The sequence below is a fragment of the Lolium perenne genome, chromosome 3 (assembly GCF_019359855.2).
Source record: "Lolium perenne isolate Kyuss_39 chromosome 3, Kyuss_2.0, whole genome shotgun sequence".
Lineage (NCBI taxonomy): Eukaryota > Viridiplantae > Streptophyta > Magnoliopsida > Poales > Poaceae > Lolium > Lolium perenne.
The window spans coordinates 314,883,673-314,907,160 of NC_067246.2; the positions used below are offsets into that span (position 1 = coordinate 314,883,673).

Below are 23,488 nucleotides of genomic sequence, written 5' to 3' on the forward strand. Positions count from 1 at the left end.
CACCGCGGGGGCGCTGAACGGACTGGAAAATGAGGCGCCCAAGCCTGGCAGCGAGATAGACCACCTCGTCTCCTGAGACGGTCAGCGCCGCGTCCCATCGATGACCACGTGGCAGTGAAAATGCGCGTCACCACCGTGTTCCTACCCGTTCCTTCCCGCCCTTTCCACCGCTTCCCGCCTTTTATAGCTATAGGTAGGGGCGGCCTCCATTGTCGATGCACATCTAAACTCATCAAATATGCAAATTTTCTCTCATGGCTTCTCTTAGGGCCGTCATTATTTTTTCATCCCATAAAATAATTGCATTGTGATTTTGCATGCTTGCATATATCATCGACAAATTCCAGAATTATTTTAATGTTTTGAAACCTATAAATATGAATTTTGGATTTTTAATATATAGGGATCACTGGTGCTCATGTTCTAGAAGAACTTTTTGCCTTTTATGCCACCACTATCTCACTGAAATAACAAGAGAATATGGGGGATAATGATACCTACACGAAATATTTTAGAACAAATATACCTTTATTGTACGTGTATAAATAGGGTGAGACCTCTTTCCCTTTTATATAAGATAAGATTATTGGATTAGTTGAACGTTTGAAGTATTTTTTCTATTGGAGGTTGTATCATTCTATTTAGCTGAGCACTGCATGATAAGTGAATAAAAATGTCTCATCCTATTTATCCACTATACAATGAGATATGATGAATGAAAACATCTGGGATGGGAATTACGCTTAAATCCCACGCAAAAGGTAAACTCATGTATGGAAAAAAATGCACACCTAACTAGCATTTTAACTTTTCAAAACAACAAAACAATGATATTGTAAATCGGCCGGTCAAACATGCTTGATTTGTAAATTCAACCATATGGCCAAATCTAGGTGTTTTTTATGGTTAATATTTTATTCTTATGTATGTTTTAAATTTGGGGCTCTTCAAAGTAGTTGCATGTTTAGACAAATAGTAGGTGAACTTGGCGCGAGGTACAAATTAATTCCATATAGAACCAAAAGTTGTCTACTTCGTTGGAGCTTAATGGTAGATGAGAGGATGAAATCTGGTTCAGAAAACATTCATATAGAGCAAATAGTAACTTTATTTTAGTACATACATCACATAAATAAGAAAAAGAAATGACCAATGTCCATAACTACCCCCCGGATTTTGTTTCCTCGACCTCTAACTCATTCATTCCTACTCCGAACAAGTTACAAAGAGAAGAGAGAACTGGAATAAGTACCACTAATCTTTGTTCCCTCCAACAAGCATGTATATATACAGCAAGAAACATTGACCATGCCAATTCATTTTTGATTATTTGTCCCTACATCAGTCTAGTGTAGGAGAGAAATGAGAAGGACAATATAAACATTGCCTCGACTCCATACCTGTACTCCGAGGGTGATCATAAACATAGTGGTGGCCACGATCAGGTAACCTTCCACATGGTCTGCAACCTTCCTTGGATCCAATTATGCATTAATCCATACCATCATAGTTATTGCATATCTCTTCCAAGATTTCCTTTTCCCTTTCTTCAAGTGTAACTATGTAAGTACCATGATAGAGAGTGCATCACATACTCAGAGAAGGCTACTTCAGACAGCCAAAAAACGGATGATCAAATGGGAAGCTCATGCGAGTAGTATATAGGAACACAAAGCTACTAGGTGATGTTAATGGTAGCAAGTTAATGCTTCAGAGGACACCACCATTGAAACACAGTTATAGTTCCAGTTATTGATGTTAGTTAGTAGCCAACGGGTGATGTTAGACTACCCATAATGAAAGTATCATAGATAGTATCATGTATTTTATGCATGCAAAAAAGCTGATGTGACAGTGATGGGTTCGTTGGAAGGAAAACAAAAAAATTCTACCGTGAACATGAATAAAAACCAAGATCCAATCTAGGAAGAAGCAAGATCTAATCTACCAAGATCGAAGCAACGAGAAGATCATGAGACTAACCCTCAAAGATTCCAAAGCCTACGAGATTAGATCTCGTTGTTGATGTAGTCGATCATCCGTGCTGCAATCCGGCAGCACTTCCGTACTCGGTCGTGCGTACGGTGTCGATGAAGCTCATCCTCTCCCCGTTTCAGCGGGCAGCGGAGGTGTGGTAGATCCCCTCGGAATCCCAGCAGCATGACGGCGTGGTGGTGGTGGTGGAGGAGGAAAGTTGCAGGGCTTCGCCAAGCCGGAACAGCTTTATGGTGGAGGAGAGAGGGGGCAGCCAGGGTTTGGGAAAGGGTGTGGTGGCCGGCCACCCCCTCCCCTCTTTATATAGGGGGAAGGGTTGGCCTAGGGTTTCCCCAGTGGCCCCACCTCTTTCTTGGCCGGCGCATGGGGTGGGGGGGGGGGATTTCTTCCCCCCAAGCCTTTCCCCTTTATCTCTTCATTTAAACACTTTAAATTGGAGATAGATTTTATCTCTAAATTTACACCATTTAAATTAGAGATAGATCTTATCTCTAGGGGTGGGCCAGTCTGGGCCTACATGTCATAGTGGGCAGGACCCACTATGCCATGTGGCGCCTATGTGGCCCCTCCCGGGGTGGTGCGCCCACTGATGACCCTCTAGTACATTCTAGAACCTTCTAGAAGCTCTGGTCAAAACACCGGAACTTTTCTGAACCCCGGAAAGTGACTTCCCATATATGAATCTTATTCTCCAGACCATTCCGGATCTTCTCGTGATGTCCTGAATCCCATCCGAGACTCCGAACAAACTTCAGACTCCATCTCATATTCTGAATCTACTTATGCGACATCGAACCTTAAGCGCGTCACCCTACGGTTCGTGAACTATGCAGACATGGTCGAGACTCCTCTCTGACCAATAACCAATAGCGGGATCTGGAGATCCATCACATTCAGCGATAACTTTATGATCGATTGAACCATTTACATACGATACCGATTCTCTTTCTCACGCGATACTTTACTTGTCTGAGGTTCGATCATCGGTATCTCCATACCCAGTTCAACCTCGTTACCGATAAGTACTCTTTACTCGTATCGTGGTATGTCATCTCTTGTGACCTAGTCACATGCTTGCAAGCTAATCAGACGACATTCCACCGAGAGGGCCCCGAGTATATCTATCCGTCATCCTGATGGACAAATCCCACTCTTGATCCATATGCCTCAACTCACACTTTCCGAATACTTAATCCCATCTTTATAACCACATATTTACGCAATGTCGTTTGATGTAATCAAAGCATCCTTCCGGTGTAAGTGATTTACATGACCTCATGGTCGAAGGACTAGGTGACTATGTATCGAAAGCTTATAGCAAGTTGAACTTAATGACTTGATCTTATGCTACGCTTATTTGGGTGTGTGTCCATTATATCATTCATCCAATGACATAACCTTGTTATTAATAACATCCAATGTTCATAATCACGAAACCATGATCATCTATTAATCAACAAGCTAGTTATACAAGAGGCTTACTAGGGACTCCTTGTTGTTTACATAACACACATGTATCAATGTTTCGGTTAATACAATTATAGCATGGTATGCAAATATTTATCATAAACAGAAAGATATATTATAATAACCACTTTATTATTGCCTCTTGGGCATATCTCCAATAGACAGTGCAATTAAAGATGAGAGAGAGGATAGTAACATCATAGGTAGATACCGTATCATAGCACGTGGTACTATAAATTTTAATATCAAATAAATCTTGTGCATATATTTTTATTGAGAATTTGAGATTAATATCAAATCAATCTTGTGCATACATTTTTATTGAGATTATAAAAATCAATTAATATAAGGAGACTATAATACTAATACATGATATTACGTATTGCGAAGATAGTAATATATAGTTGTATCATATGTATGATACATCTCTATGATACTATACATTGTGATTAGTTATAGTAGTAGTCTGTTGGATCGTGCTCTCATGCATGGAGACGACTAAACGTGCAATGATAATCTCAAGACAATAGTGACTCCATAAAAACACAATAAACTCCAAACATTATTTTTTTGAACAAAAAGAGGGGTCTAGGGAGCTTATTCAAGTAGCACGTGGCATATACAAATTACAAGAAGGCTCTTTTTCATCACTCGCTCTAAAGAACTTAGAATTTGAAGATAAAGCCTCCACTTTTACAAAAAGCATCCTAGTAGAAAACGAGGAAAAGCAATTAATCAAGGACAATGGCGCCTCTGTCGCTAGTCGCCGTCGAACTCCAGTCGCTACAGCCGAGCTCCGAGAGCAGCGTGATCAAAGGCTCTCTTCCGACGACGAAATCCAGTCGTTGGCCACTTCCAGGATTACGGGGACGAACCACTTGCATCCTAGAAGCGTCGAGCTCCAGCGATGGATCGACGAATAGGCCTCCACTATGGAGGTAGAAGAAGGGCCACCTTTTTGGCCGAAGATCACGGTGACAAAAACAATCGCCATATGTTGCACTCGAGGAAATCCATCAAATACAACTCCAGAACGCTGCTCCGCAAATCCACCAAGAACAACACTACCTCGAATCTCCTCTTCTTCTCCACCACCACGGTGGCTTGAAAGAGTAAATTCCAAGGCCGCGTCACCCAGATCTTGAGAGCACTAGAAGAGCTTTACTGAGGGAGATGTATAGGCTCCTTTTCCCTGACTCCCCACGCTGCGCTGCCGCCAATCCCGCCCAGCCGTCCTCGTCGCGCCCCCGCCCCCTCCCGGCAAACCCACTACCCGCCCCCGCCATGCTCCACCCGCGCGTGCGCCTCCTCTGTGCGTCGGCTTCCTTGCTCGTCGATCCTTTCCTTGCACAAAGCCTCCAGGAACTCCTCCGACCTGCGTGGTTCAAGCCTTTTAAACCCTTCGGATATAAGAAACGCTGGATTAGATGTAAAAAGGGCATGGGGGGCAACATTTTCTCAGTCGCACCCCCGGCATTCGCCCATCAGCGGCGATAGTTTCAAAATATCGTCTTCCCGCTACATAAAAGTATCGCTAAAGTCCGGCGATCAGATCAGCCACATTCCGGCGATCGAAACTAGATGATTACAGGCACATCGGCGGTCCCGTCCTGAGCAACGGCGTCTGGCACGGCATCGGGCGGCGAAGCATCGGCGTCTGGCGCGGCATCGGCCGGCGAAGCATCGGCGTCTGCAGTTGTCGAAGCAGTGGGAGTAGACGTCGAAGCGGAGGACGAAGGAGTCGACGGTGGCCGGAGGATTTCTTGGCGATGGGCGTCGTACCAAGCCCTCGTCTCGTCGTCCATGTTGGCGTTGTTGCCGCCGATCAGGAACACCAGGTCGGTGTTCCTCTTCTTCGCCGCGAAGGTTTCCTTGAGCAAGGCAATCCGGATGCCCTGGTTGTCGAGCATCGCCTTCCACCGCACGTGGTGCTTGTCGTCCCTCCGGCGGCGTGCTCCCTCGCGTCGGCCCAGCACTTATCGAAGGACGCATGCAACCTGTCAGCTGGATGGCCGGCCTTCTTCTGCTCTTTCAGCTTCTTCTGGCCGAGCTCGGGGCAGCCCGTTGATAACCCACAAGTATAGGGGATCGCGTGTAGCCTTTTCGATAAGTAAGAGTGTCGAACCCAACGAGGAGCTAAAGGTAGGATAAACATTCTCTCAAGTTCTATCAACCACTGATACAACTCTACGCACACTAAGCGTTTGCAATATCTAGGAAATAAAACTAGAGCGATAACGGGTATGAGAGGTGACTTTGCAGAACAATAAAATACACGGAATAAATGTTAGTGCTGCAGCAATAAAACAAACTAAACTAACAGTACCATGAGTGTGGAAAGGCGGTGGTAATAGTGGTGGCTTTGTCCAAGATTAATTAGTGAAGACAGTTAGTTCATTGTCTTTGATGTAGTTTTCAATGTGGGAGAGGCTAAATATACAAGCGCTCCACTACTTGGGATTACAAGTACTATATGATTGGATTGTTAGCAAACATCCGTAAATACTAACAATGCATTAAGGTTTCCCCAACCATAGCCTTAAGTTTATGGTCCTCTTACTCCCATACATGCAACTAACCGGTTTGAGCCCTCAGGTTTCTGTCACTCCGGCAGGACTACCCACTTCCTTTGCACATACTACTAACCCTATAGTGTTGATCCATGCGCGCACAAGTATAATGGACACCAAAGGACAGTACCATATCAACATACAACTCTAATGAACCATAGACATTCAACAAAGCAATCAAAAGACAAATATACTACATAAACATGACATAGATCATAGGATAAATATTATAGCATCAAACACCATGTTTACATAGGACGGTACAGAGGTTTATGAGAGGATGAACCACTGAATACAAGGAGGATATGGTGATGGAGATGGCGGTGAAGACGTTGGAGGGCTCAGCGAGGAGCGCCGGGAGGCGGAGGCGTGGGCGGCGCCGGCGCCGGCGCGGGGGACTCCTTCCCCGCCGCCGGCATCATGGGGGAGCGCCGCCCCTTAGCCTTCTTCTTCCTTGAGTTGGTGCTGGTGTAGATGAGTGTTTCCCCCTCCTTGGCTGCTGCCAAGGAGGAGGATTTTCGTGACAATGCTTGGGGGCCTCCAAAAATAGGGTTTCCCATCAATATATAGTGTTGGAGATGCAATCTAGGCCATGGATGGATGCCCCTTTGATCCAAGGACTCTTGGGAACCTCTAGAACCTTCCTAGGACTCCCCTCTGTCCTTCATGAGCCTCACAACTCGTGGCTGGGCCGATATATCCAGGTACGGAAAGAGTTTGTGTCAAATACCTCACCAACTTTCGGAGTCCCGAGACTGCACGAACCTCCGTAGTAATTCTGCTCTTCCGGATGCATCTGTTGTCCGTTCTGGACGAATAAGATGTCCAAATTATTCGGTTTGAAATTATCTACAACTTTGTAGTTTACGACTTTTCCATTGGATGTCGTTTTGATTGAGTTTCGAAGCGATCTTTGAAAAGTGTTCAGCAGGACAGATTCCGGGAAATTCCAGATTTCACCATAATGAGCTATTTCCTTCCATATTTGCCTATTTCCTGCACAACAAAGTTGAAACCAAGAACTTGTGCACTTTTGCAACTATTAATAGGTTAATCCCTTAAAACATATAGTAATTGGTGCAAAACAAGCATGGAACATCAAAAATTATAGATACGTTTGCGACGTATCACCCGTCGACGCGGCTAGTGCTGGATCGTCGGGGTTGTACTGCTCGCCCTTCTTGTTGGCGAGATTCTTGCACACCGCCTTCCACTTGTCGCACTCCGTGATGCGGGCTAACACGTTGAGGTACTTGAACATCTGGCCGTCGTTGTCGTCCGCGTACATGGTGAACACCCGCCGCACCTGCAAAAACAGGTCGACGATTCAAGATTAAACCTCGGCGATGTAGGGTCGATGGAGGAGCCACGGCGAGTGAGTATACCTTTGCTCTTCGTCGACGTCCTGGTCGACGTACGTCTGCTCATCTTCTTCGTCAACGTATTGGGTACCGTCGTTCTTATCATGGTGATCGTCCTGGTCGAGGTTCAAGTTGAAGCCGCCCCGCGACGCGACGACTTCCGTCGCCCTTGCCTCCTCTTGTGTGAAACTCGGGCTCGACGCGACGGCCATGGAGCCCGACGTGATCATCTCGTGCATCACAGGCTCATTCGGCGGCGGCATCCCGGGGTTGGAGAAGGAGAGCGGCCTACGTCTCAAGGCAGGCGAGATGCCCTCGTAAATCGCACTGTCGTACGCCGGCGGTGACGGCGTAAACCTGCCCACGCCGGTGGCGTAGGTGTCATGGAACATGGTCGTGGCCGACGAGAAGGAAGGAGAGCCGATCATACCTTGGGTCGGCCATGGGCCGGAGAATTGGGCGATGCGCGGCTGGCCGAAGTTGATGGACGTCAGCCTCGCATGTTCCTCCGTCGATGCCGCCACCCTCTTCGCGTTGCACATCTTCTCCCTCTCCGCCCGGCCGCGAGTTTCGTTCCGCCGCCGCTCCACATCCACCGCCCACTCCACGTTTGAGATGCCCGGCGGCCTCTGTTTTGGCGCCCACGGCTTTCTCGCCTTCGGCGCGCAATCGACGGCGAGCTTCTTCGGCGGCTTGGTGGTGGAAGGGAAGAGGAGGAGCTGCAACTGTAGGGGAGAATGGTGGTAGCTCCTCCGAAATTCAGCGGGAAAAATGGTTCTATGCGGCGCATTTTGGAGGGAAAACGAAATTAATGGAGGGAACTACCAACTCTGTCGCCGACAACGTGGGCCCGCTCGACGTTTCGCACGCTTTTGTTTCGTCCAGAGTCCCCAACCGAGCCTCGGGAACCCGAGGATGGCCCGGTCTCTCCGGACAGATGAAAGGTCTAATCCGGGCGAAAACGAGGAGCCGGAGACGTGGCTGAACCGTTTTCGTCCATCCGGATAAAAAAAAAGGCGTTCTAAGGCCTCATCGGGAGACGGGAGATGCTCTTAAACCACTAGTCCAGTCCGGCAGTTGTTCTGTACTGATCTTCGAATATGTTCATCCCTGATGGTCTTGCATATTTATTTATTGTTGTGTGGCTGCCTAGCTGATTTGCATGTGTGGCCTAAGTTTGGTCGGCCAATGAGTTGCTCATTTGCTATTTTAATAAAGATTTAGAAGTTAAAAATCATAGTGGTTGTTTTTGTCACGCTCCCTTATACAGTAAAGGTAATACTTCATTAAATATTGCTCTTGTGCTCTTTTACAAATTTTACATGTACAATATGTCATATTTTTAATGCTTAGAGCCTACAATTTTTTAAAAAGAAACCTCGCAGATTAATAGTTTACCGATTAAATCAGATAATAGGCTGATTTTTGATTAATCTCTAAACTCAAGCTGACCGAGCAGTTAACCATTGCTGGTTTTCTGAACATTGTATGAAATCTGTTAGGACCTTTCTTTTGTTGAATACACTTGCTTTTGTGCCTAATTTTTTTTAGATCTTATTTATTTGATCCGGCTTAGTTCAATTCCTGGCTCTGCTACTGTTCTGAAGAGACGTCCTGACACGGGTGCAGGAGAGGGACGTTCTTCCAGCTGATCTCCGTAGAGAGCACGAAACGGCTGCACGAAATAGGTAGCAGAACGAAGGAACGCGGACCTGCACGTCAATGGTTGCAACGACAACTCTGCTTCAACGTGGGCCAACATTAATTTAACTCGTTGCTTGATGACAAATAATGATATCAACCTACTGTTTTGATAAGATCTTTCACGCCGGTCGCTGGATTTGATTTTCCCCCACTAACTTCGTAATTAGAACCAAGGTGTAGGTTTTTAAAGTGCTGGGGCAAGCCTGGCATCTTGGAAATACAATTAGATTCTCCAATTTATTTTACTTTATACAACCCCAAAATCATCACCTAAATTTGCAAAAGTAAACAGTGGCAATTTTATGTTTTTTTTTTAATGAAACCTACGTCACTTTACCATCACGCAGGGAGGAAGCTGGTATCAGCATGCAATCTTTCTCCTTTATTCCGTTATGTAAAATTTTCCGAAGCGACAAACATAACACATTGTCTTTGACTAGGAGCAATTCAGCAGTGGAAACAATGATCTACGGCTGCAAAGCTTATGCTTCAAAAAGAAACAAATAGAGGGAGTCCAACTAAAGTAGCAGAAGCCGCTGGTGGATGAAAATGTGGCATACAAAGAGTGACTCTCTCCCCATATGACAACATTGGGCAGTGAGAAGGTGAGCCTTTTGCCATCTACCGTGCCAGATCATTCCTTGAATGGAGTTAGATCGATATTGAACTGCTTCTTTCCCTTGGTGACTCGCTTCGCACAAAGAAAAAAAGAACGGTGAGATAAAAGAGAAATTTGGCTTCAGTATACTGAAGGCAGAATATGTAGCTTACAGCAATCGCAATCAGTTCCTCCAGTAGCTCCTCGAGATTGCGCAATGGCTATAAACAATGTGCAGAACAGTTATACTTGAACTTATCATGACGCAGCACGAATGCTACAAGATATGAAGAAAAGAGACCAAAAGGTCTGGAGCATGAAATTCTTGATAGTGATGGAGAGGTTACCCATTGAGTTGGCCCGTCGCATGGTGAATTCACAGGATCATCGTGTACCTATCATGGGATTGTGAATCAAAATAACCTTAGAATATATTATATCCTGGTGGTGGATCGTAACAAAAACGCAAGGTAGAAGGAACAAAGCAGCATCACAGCTTCAGCTACCTCCATGAAAATACCATCAACACCAACTGCAACAGAAGTCCTTGCGATGCATGGTATAAGTTCTCGTAAGCCCCCACTTGCAACCCCACCACCATCAAGCTTACAAAACAGAATCATGTCAGCTGAACAAATTAAAATCCTCAAAAGACAGTCATGTGCATTAGGAAGTAGTTTGGAAGATGCTTAATTAGGTCATGAATGTTTTAGTAGCTGATCACAATATTACAGGATGGCTAAACAAAAGAACAGAAAATATTAACCAAAATGTCTGAATTGCCGGTAATATTCCACACTTGAGTATTATAGATATGACTATGAGTCAAGGGTTTGAGCTTTGACCATGGCTCATGGTTGCAGAAATATACAATGATGGATCAGATTGGAACATTGCCATATATTTTTGTCCTCCAGTTAAGAAAATATGGCATTTTGGACATAGTTTTGGTCAAACTTCTAAAATTTTGACCACCAGTTAAGAAATCATATTTATATATTTGTATAAAAATTCCTTTCATAACACAGCAAGTCTATCAAGTCCTATAATAACAGAGGGAGTACAAGAGATTCTCTTATGTTGACTTTCTTCATGAATTGACATATGGCTCGTTTAAAATGAAAAAAATGGAAAACAAAATAAAATTCATTTCAAGGTTGTGCAAAAATGACTACAAGGAAAATTTTCTTAAACCAAGAGAGGCATATCAGAAATACCTTTTTCCCAGCTGGTTGTTGTAGAGCGTGTGTTACATCAGCTACCTGAAAATGCATATTTCTCAATTACTGATCTATGTCATGGTTGATGATACATTGCTAGCTACCAAATAACAGGATACTTGAATTTAAAAAAAAATGAAAGTTTGAAGTATTAAAATTTATCTAAAGAAAGAGAAAGCATCTGGTTCCTGTCTAACCATATCAATCCATTGTCGAGTACTAACAACAGAACGATGAGTAAAAAGGCTAGACTATGTATGCCATGCTAAGACAATGTGCCTGAATTCTTAATCACTTAATGACACTAAAAAGGTGATATCTTCATTCATAAAAGAGATGCAATATTCCAAAATAGGTTAATGTTTTTTCGCAAATATGATGCCATGATGAATGCCAGACTTGCAGACCTACCCAATGACACCAATGACGACCTGAACAGAGTTGTTCATCTAATAGAAATAAGCTGGATAGATGTTGTGCAGATGGACAAAAGTAAGATGCTAATACTTACAACCGGGCAATTTGCTTCCCTCAGCCACTCAAAGTTCCTTGGGTCAACAATTAGATCATCTGTGTGTACAATGAAAAAATCAGAAGATAATGCTAAATTAGGTATCTGTTATAAGGAAACCATGAACATTGCAGGTAATATACATTTTCCTGTGAAATCTGAATAAGGATAAAGACAGCTTGAGCTCCAATAGAAAAAACGGTTACATTGTTGTACTGCAGCTGCACAGCAAGCTACCAGACATTACTATTAGTATGCTAGATTAGTGAGTTCAAACCATGAATTTCCTAGGCACCAGAGCAATATTTCCAGACCTATTTATTTCTCAGATGTCACTTATTCAACTTTTTCTGATCTAGCTACTCCATGGCAACCATCACTATTGATCATGCCACACCATACTTGAATGTCCAGAAAGAACAGGGTATTCTAGTCAGGGAGATATGCTTCCTGATGATCACATAGCATAGCATAGAAAAGCATTTAATTTGATCAGATTTTATGTGTTTTTCTTATTTATTTTATTTTACCCTATTTACTTGTCTGTTTTTAAGTGGGCAATGCACATGAAAGAGAGCCAAAAGATGCCTTAAGCCCTTAACTGTAGCCAAACATGGTGCCACGCTCACAGACCATCACATTTTGATTTCCAGCCAGTCTAATTTTCTCGGCAGAGTTCGCCATAACCTGGAAAGGTACAGGATCCCTTCGGCAAATGTATAACGAAAGCAGCAGCAAAAGTAGTATAACTGAATCTGATAAAACTGACTGCAGACAATCTCAGGAAGGACTTATCGAAAAATGCAACCTTTCGTTTCTATATGAATTAACACTAGACTTCTAGAACAGGAAAGACAGAAGAACCACATATGCTTGATGCAACATTTTCCACTGAAAATAACCAAATATGCATCTACTTATGTAGCACAAGCACATAACTGATATCTGACTGCATAAAACTCCCTCTTGAAAATGGTCTAGCCAAACTTCCAAAGGGAAATGGTAACTCACAGGAAAAGGTAGTTGGATAATCAACACGGTGACAGGCTGAACTGAAACTGAAAGTGTGTCTTACAAAATTACTTAGACGTCATGTTGGCTTCTAATGTTTGATTTATCTTGAGTAGAATAGCATAAACAATTGCAAATAGCTTCCACTTTGTCTAACAATTCAATCTCATAAATAAAAAATCACATGAAAATTTTCCCTAAACAAAGAACATTATGTAATGTTTCTAGAACAATGATCAAACTGACGACAACTTTTTAAGGCTAATGCTAAATCAGACAATGGAACCAGAAATAATGTAGCTAGTTGCAACAATACTACACCTCTGTTTATTTGTACAAGAAGCCCACCAATAGTTAGTCAAACAACATATATGTTTAGTGACATATAATCCATATTTAAATGTACTTATATATCATCATAATTTCATTTATCAATACAAATATAATAAATGGAGAAAATAAGATGAAAGTTTTATGTTGGAGTAGTACATTCAAGTTTTGGCAAGAATGATAGATTAAAATGCAACTTACTGAAGGAGCACAGAATTGTCCTTTCTTGATATTGATAATTTTCCCAGTCTTAGCGGCAGCCACTAGAAGGTCAGTCTGTTGCCATAGTAATATATTCGTATTAGACATGCAGAATGAGATAATGAAGTGCAGATTCATACTTAGATATCTATCATTACTGTAACTCTCTACAAAAAGAACATGCATATATCAAAGTTGTACCTGGCGACAGAGGAAAGCTGGGATCTGTATAATATCAGCAACTCTTCCAACAGCTTCACACTATTTAATGAATTAGTTAGATACCATTTGTCTTCACAGGGTGCTATACTATGAATTCAAAGGGTGCAATATAGATATGCAGAAGTACAAAGATATTTTCAGTACAATCATATATTCATGTCCATTTTCTGCAACAAACTTGAAATGGGAAGAAAATATACATGTCATATCCAAATACATGAAAAAAATAGCGGTACCGGTGGTACAATAACATTTCGAAAGGAAGCATAACTACCAGACACTGCTAAGTATGCAGAAATATTAGGACAGTGACACTGCAGCAATTGCTTGCCAACCAGAGAGAATTTCCTAGCTACAGGATTAACAGAACCAAATGTATACCTGCCAGCTTTCATGCACGTCAGTGACCACTGGAAGGTCATACGCCATCTTCACCTTTTCAAGGATCTGACATAGCAAGGTGGCAAAGTTATACACGAAAATAGACGGAAATTCAAAAGATCAAATATCATTTGACATGCCTTCAGGCCTTCTTCCAGACCAGGGCCACGGAAGGATTTCGATGATGTACGGTTTGCTTTATCAAAGCTGGATTTGAACACAAGAGGCACCCCAAGTCTGCCATGAAGGAAAAGAAACAGGTTTAGTTTGGCCCGAGAATAAACAAAAGTATGATGACTGGTTACTCACTTAGTTGTGATGGCTTTGATGTGCTTGGCCATCTTCATCACATGCTCCTCTGATTCAATCACATTGGGCCCGGCTAACAGGAAGAATGGCTGAGCAGCCTGTTGCAAGAACCAGATGTGTCAGTTCATGCATAGATGTAACACACGACAGGTCTCCGGATGTGCTTACACTACTGTCATCAATCATACAACGGAAAACCAAGAAAATAACATGGTCACAAAGATATCCAAGAGCAGTTCTGCTATTTCCTTGTATGATACCTTCCTTCATCCACAAAAGGAGCAGAAAGAGAGAAACGGAGATTTCTCTTAACTCGCAGGCAGAATAAACAATAACAGTAACCCCATTCAGTCATACCAAAACATCTCAATGCTCAAGCGTGCCCATTCGCCTAGCATCCTCGTTAAAATCACTAAATCACGCGATTCTCCGTGGTACTATTTGCACGCCACATCCATTCGCCTAGCATCCTCGTTAAAATCACTAAATACTGACAAGCACGATTTTCACTCGGTGATTCATCATAATCGCAGCACTTATGCACGTATAAATTGGCTTCTTCTACCATGACGTCACTAAGAAACCAAACCAAATCTTTAAAAAAAAAACTTAAACCATTGCTGGTAAGCACCACGCAAGGCTTCTTCACATAACACCCTGCCGACAATCAATCCAAATAACCAGCAAATGGCAACAGGATTCAGAAACTTCCTACGATAACCGCCCGCTCCTAGAACATCGTCGGCGAGGAGGAAGAAACAGCAGAGAAGATACGAAACCAACCCACCCACGCAAGGTGGTCGACGAAATGCCGCACCGGATATCGCACGCGGTAGCACAAGGGCTTCCTCATTACCTTGAGCTGGCCGTACAGCGCCACCGACGAGGCGTCCATTCCGTTTCCGCCCTCGAGACGAGATCGTCGGCGTGGAGCACGCGGAGGAGGAATTGCTCTGTGGGTAGGAGGAGTGGGATCGGTGTGTACTTGTGGGAGGGAGCGGGGCGCTATGGGATATGAGGAAAGAGGGACGGGCGGCATGTGCCATTGCAGATCGGACTGACACTGGACCCGTCCCCGGCTCTCCCCTTCAACAACTTTTCTGAGATAGCTCATCACGTGTACCACGAGATCAGGTGCATTCAACAGCATTTTTGTCAATAACACAACAAAACAAAATAAATTTACTAAAGCTGCACCTCCCGCTGCCCTCTAACCCTAGCACCCAACACCCTCCTCCTCCCACCGCCGTCAGTGGCGCCGCCAGGCAAAGCCTCGGTGGCGTGGCGGCGACGGGGGATCCTCTCCTGCTGCGCCAGGTAGCGGCTCGGCTTGGTTTCATCTAGATTTTCGGGGGACGTCGTCAAGATGGTTGAGGAGGCGTCGCGTCGGAATAAGAGGGCTGGAGCTCGACCCCCATCTCGGCAAGGCCACTTGTGGCGGCGCCGGCAAGCTGTTGTCTAGGTTTCCTCTCAGATCCGTGGATCTCGAGAGGGTGGTCTCCCCGGGAGCGGTCGATCTTCGACCCCGCCGTGGGGTTTGTGGAGTCTATTCTGGAGTCGAAAGAGTGCGGATGTTGTTGTCTTCCCCTCAGCCTGCCGTGGTGGCAAGTGAGAGGAAGGGGATGGCACCACCGTCCTCCTTTTTAGGGTCATGTGTGCTCTTCTGGCGGTCTGCGGCTGCAGCGTCTTGCAGCTTCCTCCGGTCGGCCTTGGTGGCGAGGGGAGGAGGTGGCTTGACGTGTCGACGCCTGAACCTGCCAAATATGGAGCGTTTTGCTGGTGGCTTAGGTCTACTGCTCGGAGATCTTCTTCTAGAGGTGGCTCTTCCCCATCTCCTGCCTGCTCGATGGTCTGGAAAAGATTATTAGCTCTCACCCTTCGGGGTGGGCACTCCTTCGGTGTTCAAAGCCCAGTGTGGCGACGACAGCGACGGTGATACGATGGTGTTGGAAGATGCGCTGCCTCTGGATCCGGTCTCTGTACTTGTTTGGTGACGACGAGGACGATGGGTTTGATTGGGATCCAGAAGTATGGTGTGAGCACTGGCGGAGGGTCTTGGAGACCATCCCGGATCGTGGCCCGGTCTTCTAGCAATACAACATGGTTATTTAGCCCATAAAAGTTGAGAAATATTGGCCAAAATGAGACATACTGCTTATTCGCTCCGGCTAACACATCAAGCTGAGCAATTAGCCCCTCCTAGTTTAGCTGGCACCCTCCGCCACTGGGTGTGAGGTCATTCTTGCAAAAGTCTGGAATTATATTGTATTTTTATTTATTTTTGGAGTTGTTTGTAATCGGTTTCGCCAATAAATTCCATTAGTTGTTATCTAAAAAACAATAATTTATCGGCATTGGTGTCTATCAATTTTGATTTGACGTTCGTTTTTTCTAGATTCATGTTGTATACTCTCTTCGTTTTAAGATAGTGGTCTTTAATTTGTCAAAATTTAGATCTATCTAGACACTATATAGTATTCCCTCCTCGTCAAAATGTAGTGCGTAAAAGAATTTTAAAGTCAAATAATGAGTTTAATCATGCATATAGGAAAAAAATGCTAACACCCGAAATATCAAATCAATACCATTAGATTTTTTGTAATGTAGTATATTTATATTTGATATGGTAGAGGTAGATAATTTTCCTCAAAAAAATTGATCAAACCTAACATTGTTTGACTTTCTAGAAAAATTATATGCACTACATCGTGGCAAGAAGGGAGTATATAGATACATCCACATTTGAGCGAAAAGTCATTTTGAATCCTAGACAATAGTATCCTCATCGTATTAAAAGATTCAAAAATTAAATTTATGTGTTTTTTTAAAAAATGTAACAAAATTCTAAAAGGAGATGATGTATCCCACTAACATGCAAAATCTCAATTATAAATGTTTTATTTTCTGAGCTACATAAAAATGAAAAAATCTGATTTCTTATTGAAGATTGAATCACCATCCTCAGATCCACACATTTGTTATTTTTGTGTATCCTAAAATACAAACTATTTCCAGCTGAAAGCTTACAAACGAAAATACAAACTATTTCCAGCTGAAAGTTTACATGTTTGTGGAATACAATACTAAATATATCATAATTTATTTTGAGATTTTTCTAAAACTAAGAAATGTAATTTTTAATTACTTTCTAAAAAAGGGATCACTGGTGCCCATGTGCACCAAATTAATCTATGTCCCAAATCAACACAACTCACAAAAGAAAAATTAAGACACTACTAAAGAACAAGAATTAAAAGTTTCCTCAAGAAAAGCGAACACGAGATTTGAGTGTACTTGACAGCCAAACGTTCAACACAAAAGTACCGTCAAGGCATTCATAGATAAAGATGCATTCTATTATGTTCATCTGCACAAGGATTCTTTCTTCTACCCCTCCACAGAACACATTTATGCCATCGTCACCATGAAAAATAATTACAAATAATATTAGCATTTTCTTAAGGCTCAGGCGTGCGAGAGCATACAGAGATACTGTACAGCCATGGTACAAGGCACATAATAATTAACTGAGGCTGCTTTGCTACGGTTGGTCTGATGGTTTTAGGAAATTGTGGCACTCCAGCTGCTGCATTTCTCCTCCATTGACTGGGTCATACTGGCAGCGATAGAAGCTACAGGCAAAGAGAAGTACATGTCTGAGTTAAAAAAAAAAAAGTATTGCTGGAAATCTGATTATTGCAAGAACTAATGTTCAACTTCATGTCATTACCTTCCATCCATACCAACAACAGCCACAGTATTCTTCTCATGGCCAAATGCAACAATGTACTGCTCACCCTCATGGAGCCTAAATTGAGCAACAGACCACTCGGAGTGGAAATATTTAGGTAACACGCCTGCCAGCAATGAAATAGACATGCTTAGTACTGGTTGGAAAACTGAAAGTGTCTCGTCACTTTCATCTTGAGAACCAGGTCTAAATGTAGTTTGGGCATGGTCAACTATAAAAAATACTGCCCATGCCCATAATGAAAAATGCAAGATACCAACAAGTATAGACTAATCATGCTGTGTTCGGTTCCATACTTCAGAAAGAGAATGTATCAACAGCGTAACAGACATGTACCAAAATAACTTGCATAAGGAAGAAGGGACAAGAACACCATGGAAATTAGAGACTACAGAGCATTCATGTATACTAAGCACATTGTGAACAATGTAAACATATCGAACAATATAGCAGTGTCAAACAATGTGGGCCACTCTCCAAGATAAACGTGCAAGGATGGTTTTTTAGCAAGGAGATGTATGCAACTAAGGATATCTGAAACGATTATGAACTTACCCTTAATAAAAGAAAACGATGGACTCATATGGGGAACATCGGGCTCTGGAGCTGGCAGAGGCTTATCATTTGTCGTCAAACCCACGTTTATCTTTAAATTGAACACATGAATTGTTCCTTTATCACTAGATACAGCTAAATACTGTAAATTATTTGAGAAAGCCAAGCTATATATTTCTGCTCTATCAGCTCCTCTCCTTACCTGCAACAGAATAAGGCAGACAGATATTAAATGATATAAATGCGAGACTTCATTTGCCATAAGTGAGTTAGCAAATTATAGTTAGATGTCATTATGTTGTTACCAACTCAGTGTGCTGCATCAGTGAATATACTGTAGAGCAATATAGTCTGACAGTAAATGCACATAGAGTTTTATAACCACAGGTATAAGGATAGTAAGTTTCTTAGAAAATAAATTTGAGATCAAATTGTATTATAACAAATTTGGTACCTGCGGTATAAGATTGCAACATCAGTACTGAAATAATGTATTGCAAAAAAGCAATGAGATCAAATCACTAGAGCAAGTTCTGAAATCTTTATGAAACAAGAATTGATAAAAACAACAATAAATAGCATTAACAGGTGGCCTGGGGTGTATCTGATTGGGAACTTCACTTATGGAGGCGAAATAAACAAAAAAGCGATATTGGTGTAGGTGGTAGGTCAGGGTGCAATGGACTATTTTCTGGTAATAAAAGTAAGGTAGAAAACTTGCAATTGTAAATCAGTCCTATATGATAATTAATCTATGGCTGCAAGAATATAGGCTAATACCAAGTTAACCTCCCTTCAAAGATATACAAGAATGAACCAATCTTCACACCACCAAATAATAGGTACAGTTTCTCCAGTTGACATGGAACTTCTAGGTCACTAGAGATCTACAGAGTACATCTCTCCAACCTCACCAATGCTTGAGGTGTGCAGGGTTTCTAACATCAGAAACGGACTACAGAACCTCCAAAGTTGAGAAAGCTGTGTCTCAGATTTCCAAGGGGAATTATGAGAAATGGTCATCTTCAGAACCAGGGAAATTCGCTAATCATGATGGATGATTATAAGCAAAGCAAACCAAGTGGTGTACGAAAGCAACATACATACTACCGACCATGATGGACCACCAAAGAAGCATCACAATGTGACACTTCCAATGATGTTAGCTTATTAACATTTTCTTCCATGACAACTTTCAAGTATTCATTGTACATCAATGCTAACATTTGATCCCAAGTGTCAACAGTGATACCTGTGATGTATTTACTTTACTCAGCAGATGGATGGCATCATACTACCTAGTAAATGTTGTGCACTTGATTATAGCACCACTAAGGTTATTTCAATTCACGAATTGTAGTTGAATTGGCATGGGTTAAAACTGGAAAGCACCATAAGGATTTAAAATCATCACTCTTGAACTAGTATACAACCAAGAGTACTTTCCTTCTTTAATATTAAATTCATATTCAAGTCTCTGATTTGTTGATTAATCAGGTCCAGGTTCTTAAAAATATAGGAAATACATGAATTTCTAGGGAACAAATTCTATTTATCTCATATTCAAATAGAACACAAAAGCTGTATCAAAGCAAAACATCAAATCCTTCTGAACTAGTGAAATACTGATGCATACCAAAGCTTCAATTTGGGATGCTCATTCAAATCCTTCTAAACTGAGAACTGTGAGTTTCAAAAGGTTCGTTTCGAAGCTTCATTGTGAAAGATATCAGCCCAAATAATCACTTGATGCGAGTTCAAACTTTCATTGACTATAATTACTAAACAAATGCAGGATCAGGCATCGGCAAACTTGGTAGCACATTATGTTCAGTTGAAAAACATTGCAATGTTCCAACAGATATTCCATCTAAAAAGTAAAGCTAATCCTACAAGCGTCGTTCTAGCAACCACTGATGCATATCAACTATCAAAGCTTCAATTTGTGATGCTCATTCAAATACTTCTAAAATGAGAAGTGTAAGTTTCAAGAAGTCCTTTTTGAAGCTTCATTGCGAAAGATATCAGCACAAGTAATCACTTGATGCAATCTCAAACTTTCCTTGACTGAAATTGCTAAACAAATGCAGCATCAGGCATCAGCAAAATTGGTAGCACATTATGTTCAGTTGAAAAACCTATGCAATGTTTCGACAGATATTCCATCTAAAAAGCAAAGCTAATCCTGCAAGAGTCGTTCTAGCAACCAACATTGGATGGTACTGCTGACACTAGTGCAAAACGAAATCTTTTTGTTGCATAAATCTTGCGTGCTAGCATAAATTTCGAAAAACTCAGGTTTGGAAGCTTCCTTGTCAAAGATACCAGTACAGGTAATCACTCAATGCAATTAGGAACTTTCATTTACTTGCTATGCAAATGCAGCATCTAGCATCAGCAAAATTGGTATCACTTTATGTTCAGTTGAGAAACCTAATCAATGTTTTGACAGACAGAAAATAAAGCTAAGCCTGCAATCGCCATTCTAACAACCTATGTCTGCATGGTACTGCTGATATATCAGTGAAAAACCGAGCTTATTTTAGCATAGCTGACACACACTAGCATAATTTAATCGTCTATTATGACTTGTTTAATCAGGTCCTTCTAAAACACAGAAAATGCCAGAATTTTTAAGCACAGCTAACACACACTAGCATACTGATGTGTTGATTAATCAGGTCCAGGTTTTAAAACATGGGAAATGCCAGAATTCCCAGGGGACAAATTCCATTTATCCCATATAGATCTTAAGCAAGAAACGAAACAAAACATTGAATCCTTCTAACTAGTGAAACAATGATGCATATGAAAGCTTCAATTTGGGATGCTCATTCAAATCCTTCTAAGCTGAGAACTATAATTTTCCGTAAATTCAGGTTTGGAATCTTCCTTGTGAAAGATATCTATACAGTGCAATTTCAAACTTCCATCGACTGTAATTGCTGGACATATGCAGCATCCAGCATCAGCAAAATTGGTAGCACTTTATGATCAGTTAAAAAAATCTAATCTATGTTTCGACAGATATTCATCTGAAAAGTAAAGCTAATCCTGCAAGCGTCGTCCTAGCAACCTATGTCGCATGGTACTGCTGACACTAGTGCAAAACCAAATCTTTTGTACTTCATCCGATCCATAATAAGTGCCAGGGTCTTAGTACAAACCCTGACAAACCCCGATACTTATTATGGATCGGAGGAGTACCATAAGGAGTAAAGATTATCACTCTTGAACTAGTACAGTAGCAATAGTACTTTCCTTTCTTTATGATATAATAATTTATATTGAAGTTTCTGATGTGTTGATTAATCAGGTCCATGTTTTTTAAAGATAGGAAATACCAGAGATTCAAGGGAACAAATTCTATTTATCTCATAGTGTGGATTATTCAAATAGAACACACAAAGACTAGATCTTAGGGAACAAATAGAACAAAGCATCCAATCCTTCTAAACAAGTGAACCACTGATGCATATCAAAGCTTCGACTTGGGATGGTCATTCAAATGATCCTTCTAAACGAGAAAAATATAAATTTTGAAATCTCGGGTTTAGGAGCTTCCTTGTGAAAGATTACAAACTTCTGTTGACTTGCTAAACAAATGCAGCATCCAGCATCAGCAAAATTGTGAGGAATTTACGTTCAGTTGAGAAACCTAATCAATGTTTCGACAGACAGAAGTAAAGCTAAGCCTGATATATCAGTGCAAAACCGAACCTTTTTAGCATTTGAGTTGTGTGCAAGCATAAACATCCAGAATTTGGTCGGCAGGGTGTTTTAATTTCCATTTGATCAAACTTATTGTGATTGCATCAGTCAAATTTAATCATGACTTGAGAACTGTGTATGTAAGAAAGAGTAAAGCAACTTACTTCTTGTAGAAGGTTTCCCTCGGCGGCATTGAAGATCCTTACAAGCGTGCCCTTGGTACTGGCGGTGGCGATGAGCCTCCCATCCTGCGACAGCGCGAAGCACGCGACACGGGACGAGTGGGCGTTGATAAACTTGGTCTTGCGGGCGCCGTAGTGCTCGACCCTGATCTGGCCCTTCTGCGCGCCGGGGCATACGAGCACGGTGGAGCCGGGCTGCTGCGAGACGGCGCAGAGGCCCCTGGGGTTGGGCGCGGTCTCGATGTGGTGGACGAGCTTGAGGTCGGCGAAGTTGTAGACGTAGACCTTGGCGTCGAGCACGACGACGATGCGGTCGCGGCGGAGGCGCACGGCGCGCACGGGCGACTTGAAGGAGAGCTCCCCGATGCAGCGGCTCTGGTGGTCGTCCCAGATCATCACCTTGTTGGGCGGGTAGTGGGGCGCGTCGCCGCCGCCGACGAGCGCGAGGATGTTGCAGCGGAAGAGCATCTCGACGACCCCGACCCCGCCCCCGCCGCCGCTGAGGGGTGGGGTCCGGGTGTCTTGGGGCTGGGAGGTGGGGGTGGGGGCGGCGGTGGGGCCGAGGTCGCGGCGGAAGATCTCGCGGAAGGGGTCGCAGTTGAAGATGCGGAAGCCGGACTTTGTGCCGGCCGCGAAGCAGCCGTAGTCCTGGTTGAAGGAGATGTGGAGCAGGTCCTTGGCTGCTGGGAAGGGGCGGTCGGCGCCGGATGGTCCCGTGGCGGTGGAGGCCAGGTCGGCCGCCGCGAGGGCGGATGAGACGGAGGAGACGGAGGCGGAGTTGTCGTCGCCGCTCTCGTCCTCCTCCCCGCCGGACGGGGTGGGCTCGATTGCGTCGGTGGGGAGCGGCGGCTCCGGGTCCTGGTCCGGCTCCGACGGTTCCTGCTCCGGCGTCTCGGGATCCGTCTCCGGGGGCATCTCTGGGGGGTCCCGCACCTTAGGTTTCCAGACCTTGTTGGTCTTGCTGTTGTTGTCCCGGCCCTTAGGCTGAGGCTCCGGCGGCAGGTCGTCGTCGAGGAGGGGGCTAGGGTTTGGTGGGTTGGGCGTGGTCGCCATGGGGAGGGGAGAGGAGAGGTGAGGTGAGGTGAGTTGGGGCTGCACGATAACTCGGAGGGAGGTTGCGGGTGGGACGACGCTCCTAGTCCTAGAACAAGGTTGGACGAGCAGTAGCAGGTCGCTGACAGGTGGGGCCCGGCGGTGTTTGTTAAGGTCTACGACTGGGCCGGCAGCGTAGCTTGTTCGTGTTTCGGTCGGTCGGATGGAACGCAGTGAGCGTGGCGTGGATGGGAAGGCAGGCAGCGCGTGCCTTTCGTGGCGTCCGGGCTACACCCTGCCACGTCAGCGACAGCGTCTTCTTGTAGTATGTCAGCTAGGATTCCTTGTCGTGCTGCTGTACTACTACTATGCAAGTA

At 43.4% G+C, this 23,488-nt stretch overlaps 2 protein-coding genes across 2 annotated transcripts; both read right to left on the reverse strand.

The window, feature by feature from the left end:
* Window positions 1-9,512: 9,512 nt before the first annotated feature.
* On the reverse strand, window positions 9,513-14,937 carry LOC127345530 (2-dehydro-3-deoxyphosphooctonate aldolase). Its single transcript, XM_051372016.2, has 13 exons — window positions 14,737-14,937; window positions 13,881-13,978; window positions 13,712-13,808; window positions 13,572-13,637; window positions 13,170-13,229; window positions 12,969-13,043; window positions 12,029-12,113; window positions 11,427-11,485; window positions 10,913-10,957; window positions 10,202-10,300; window positions 10,043-10,090; window positions 9,869-9,916; window positions 9,513-9,788 (listed from the first exon to the last, which is right to left on the reverse strand). Exons 1-13 carry the CDS (start codon window positions 14,917-14,919, stop codon window positions 9,732-9,734), a joined length of 1,020 nt encoding a protein of 339 aa, XP_051227976.1. The 5' UTR covers window positions 14,920-14,937; the 3' UTR covers window positions 9,513-9,731.
* Window positions 14,938-17,188: 2,251 nt separating this feature from the next.
* Window positions 17,189-23,207, reverse strand: LOC127345531 (autophagy-related protein 18a). The gene is made up of 4 exons (XM_051372017.2): window positions 22,062-23,207; window positions 18,187-18,388; window positions 17,611-17,737; window positions 17,189-17,512 (listed from the first exon to the last, which is right to left on the reverse strand). The coding sequence occupies exons 1-4, from the start codon at window positions 23,130-23,132 to the stop codon at window positions 17,422-17,424; spliced, it is 1,491 nt and encodes a 496-aa protein (XP_051227977.1). The 5' UTR covers window positions 23,133-23,207; the 3' UTR covers window positions 17,189-17,421.
* Between the last annotated feature and the right edge of the window lie 281 nt (window positions 23,208-23,488).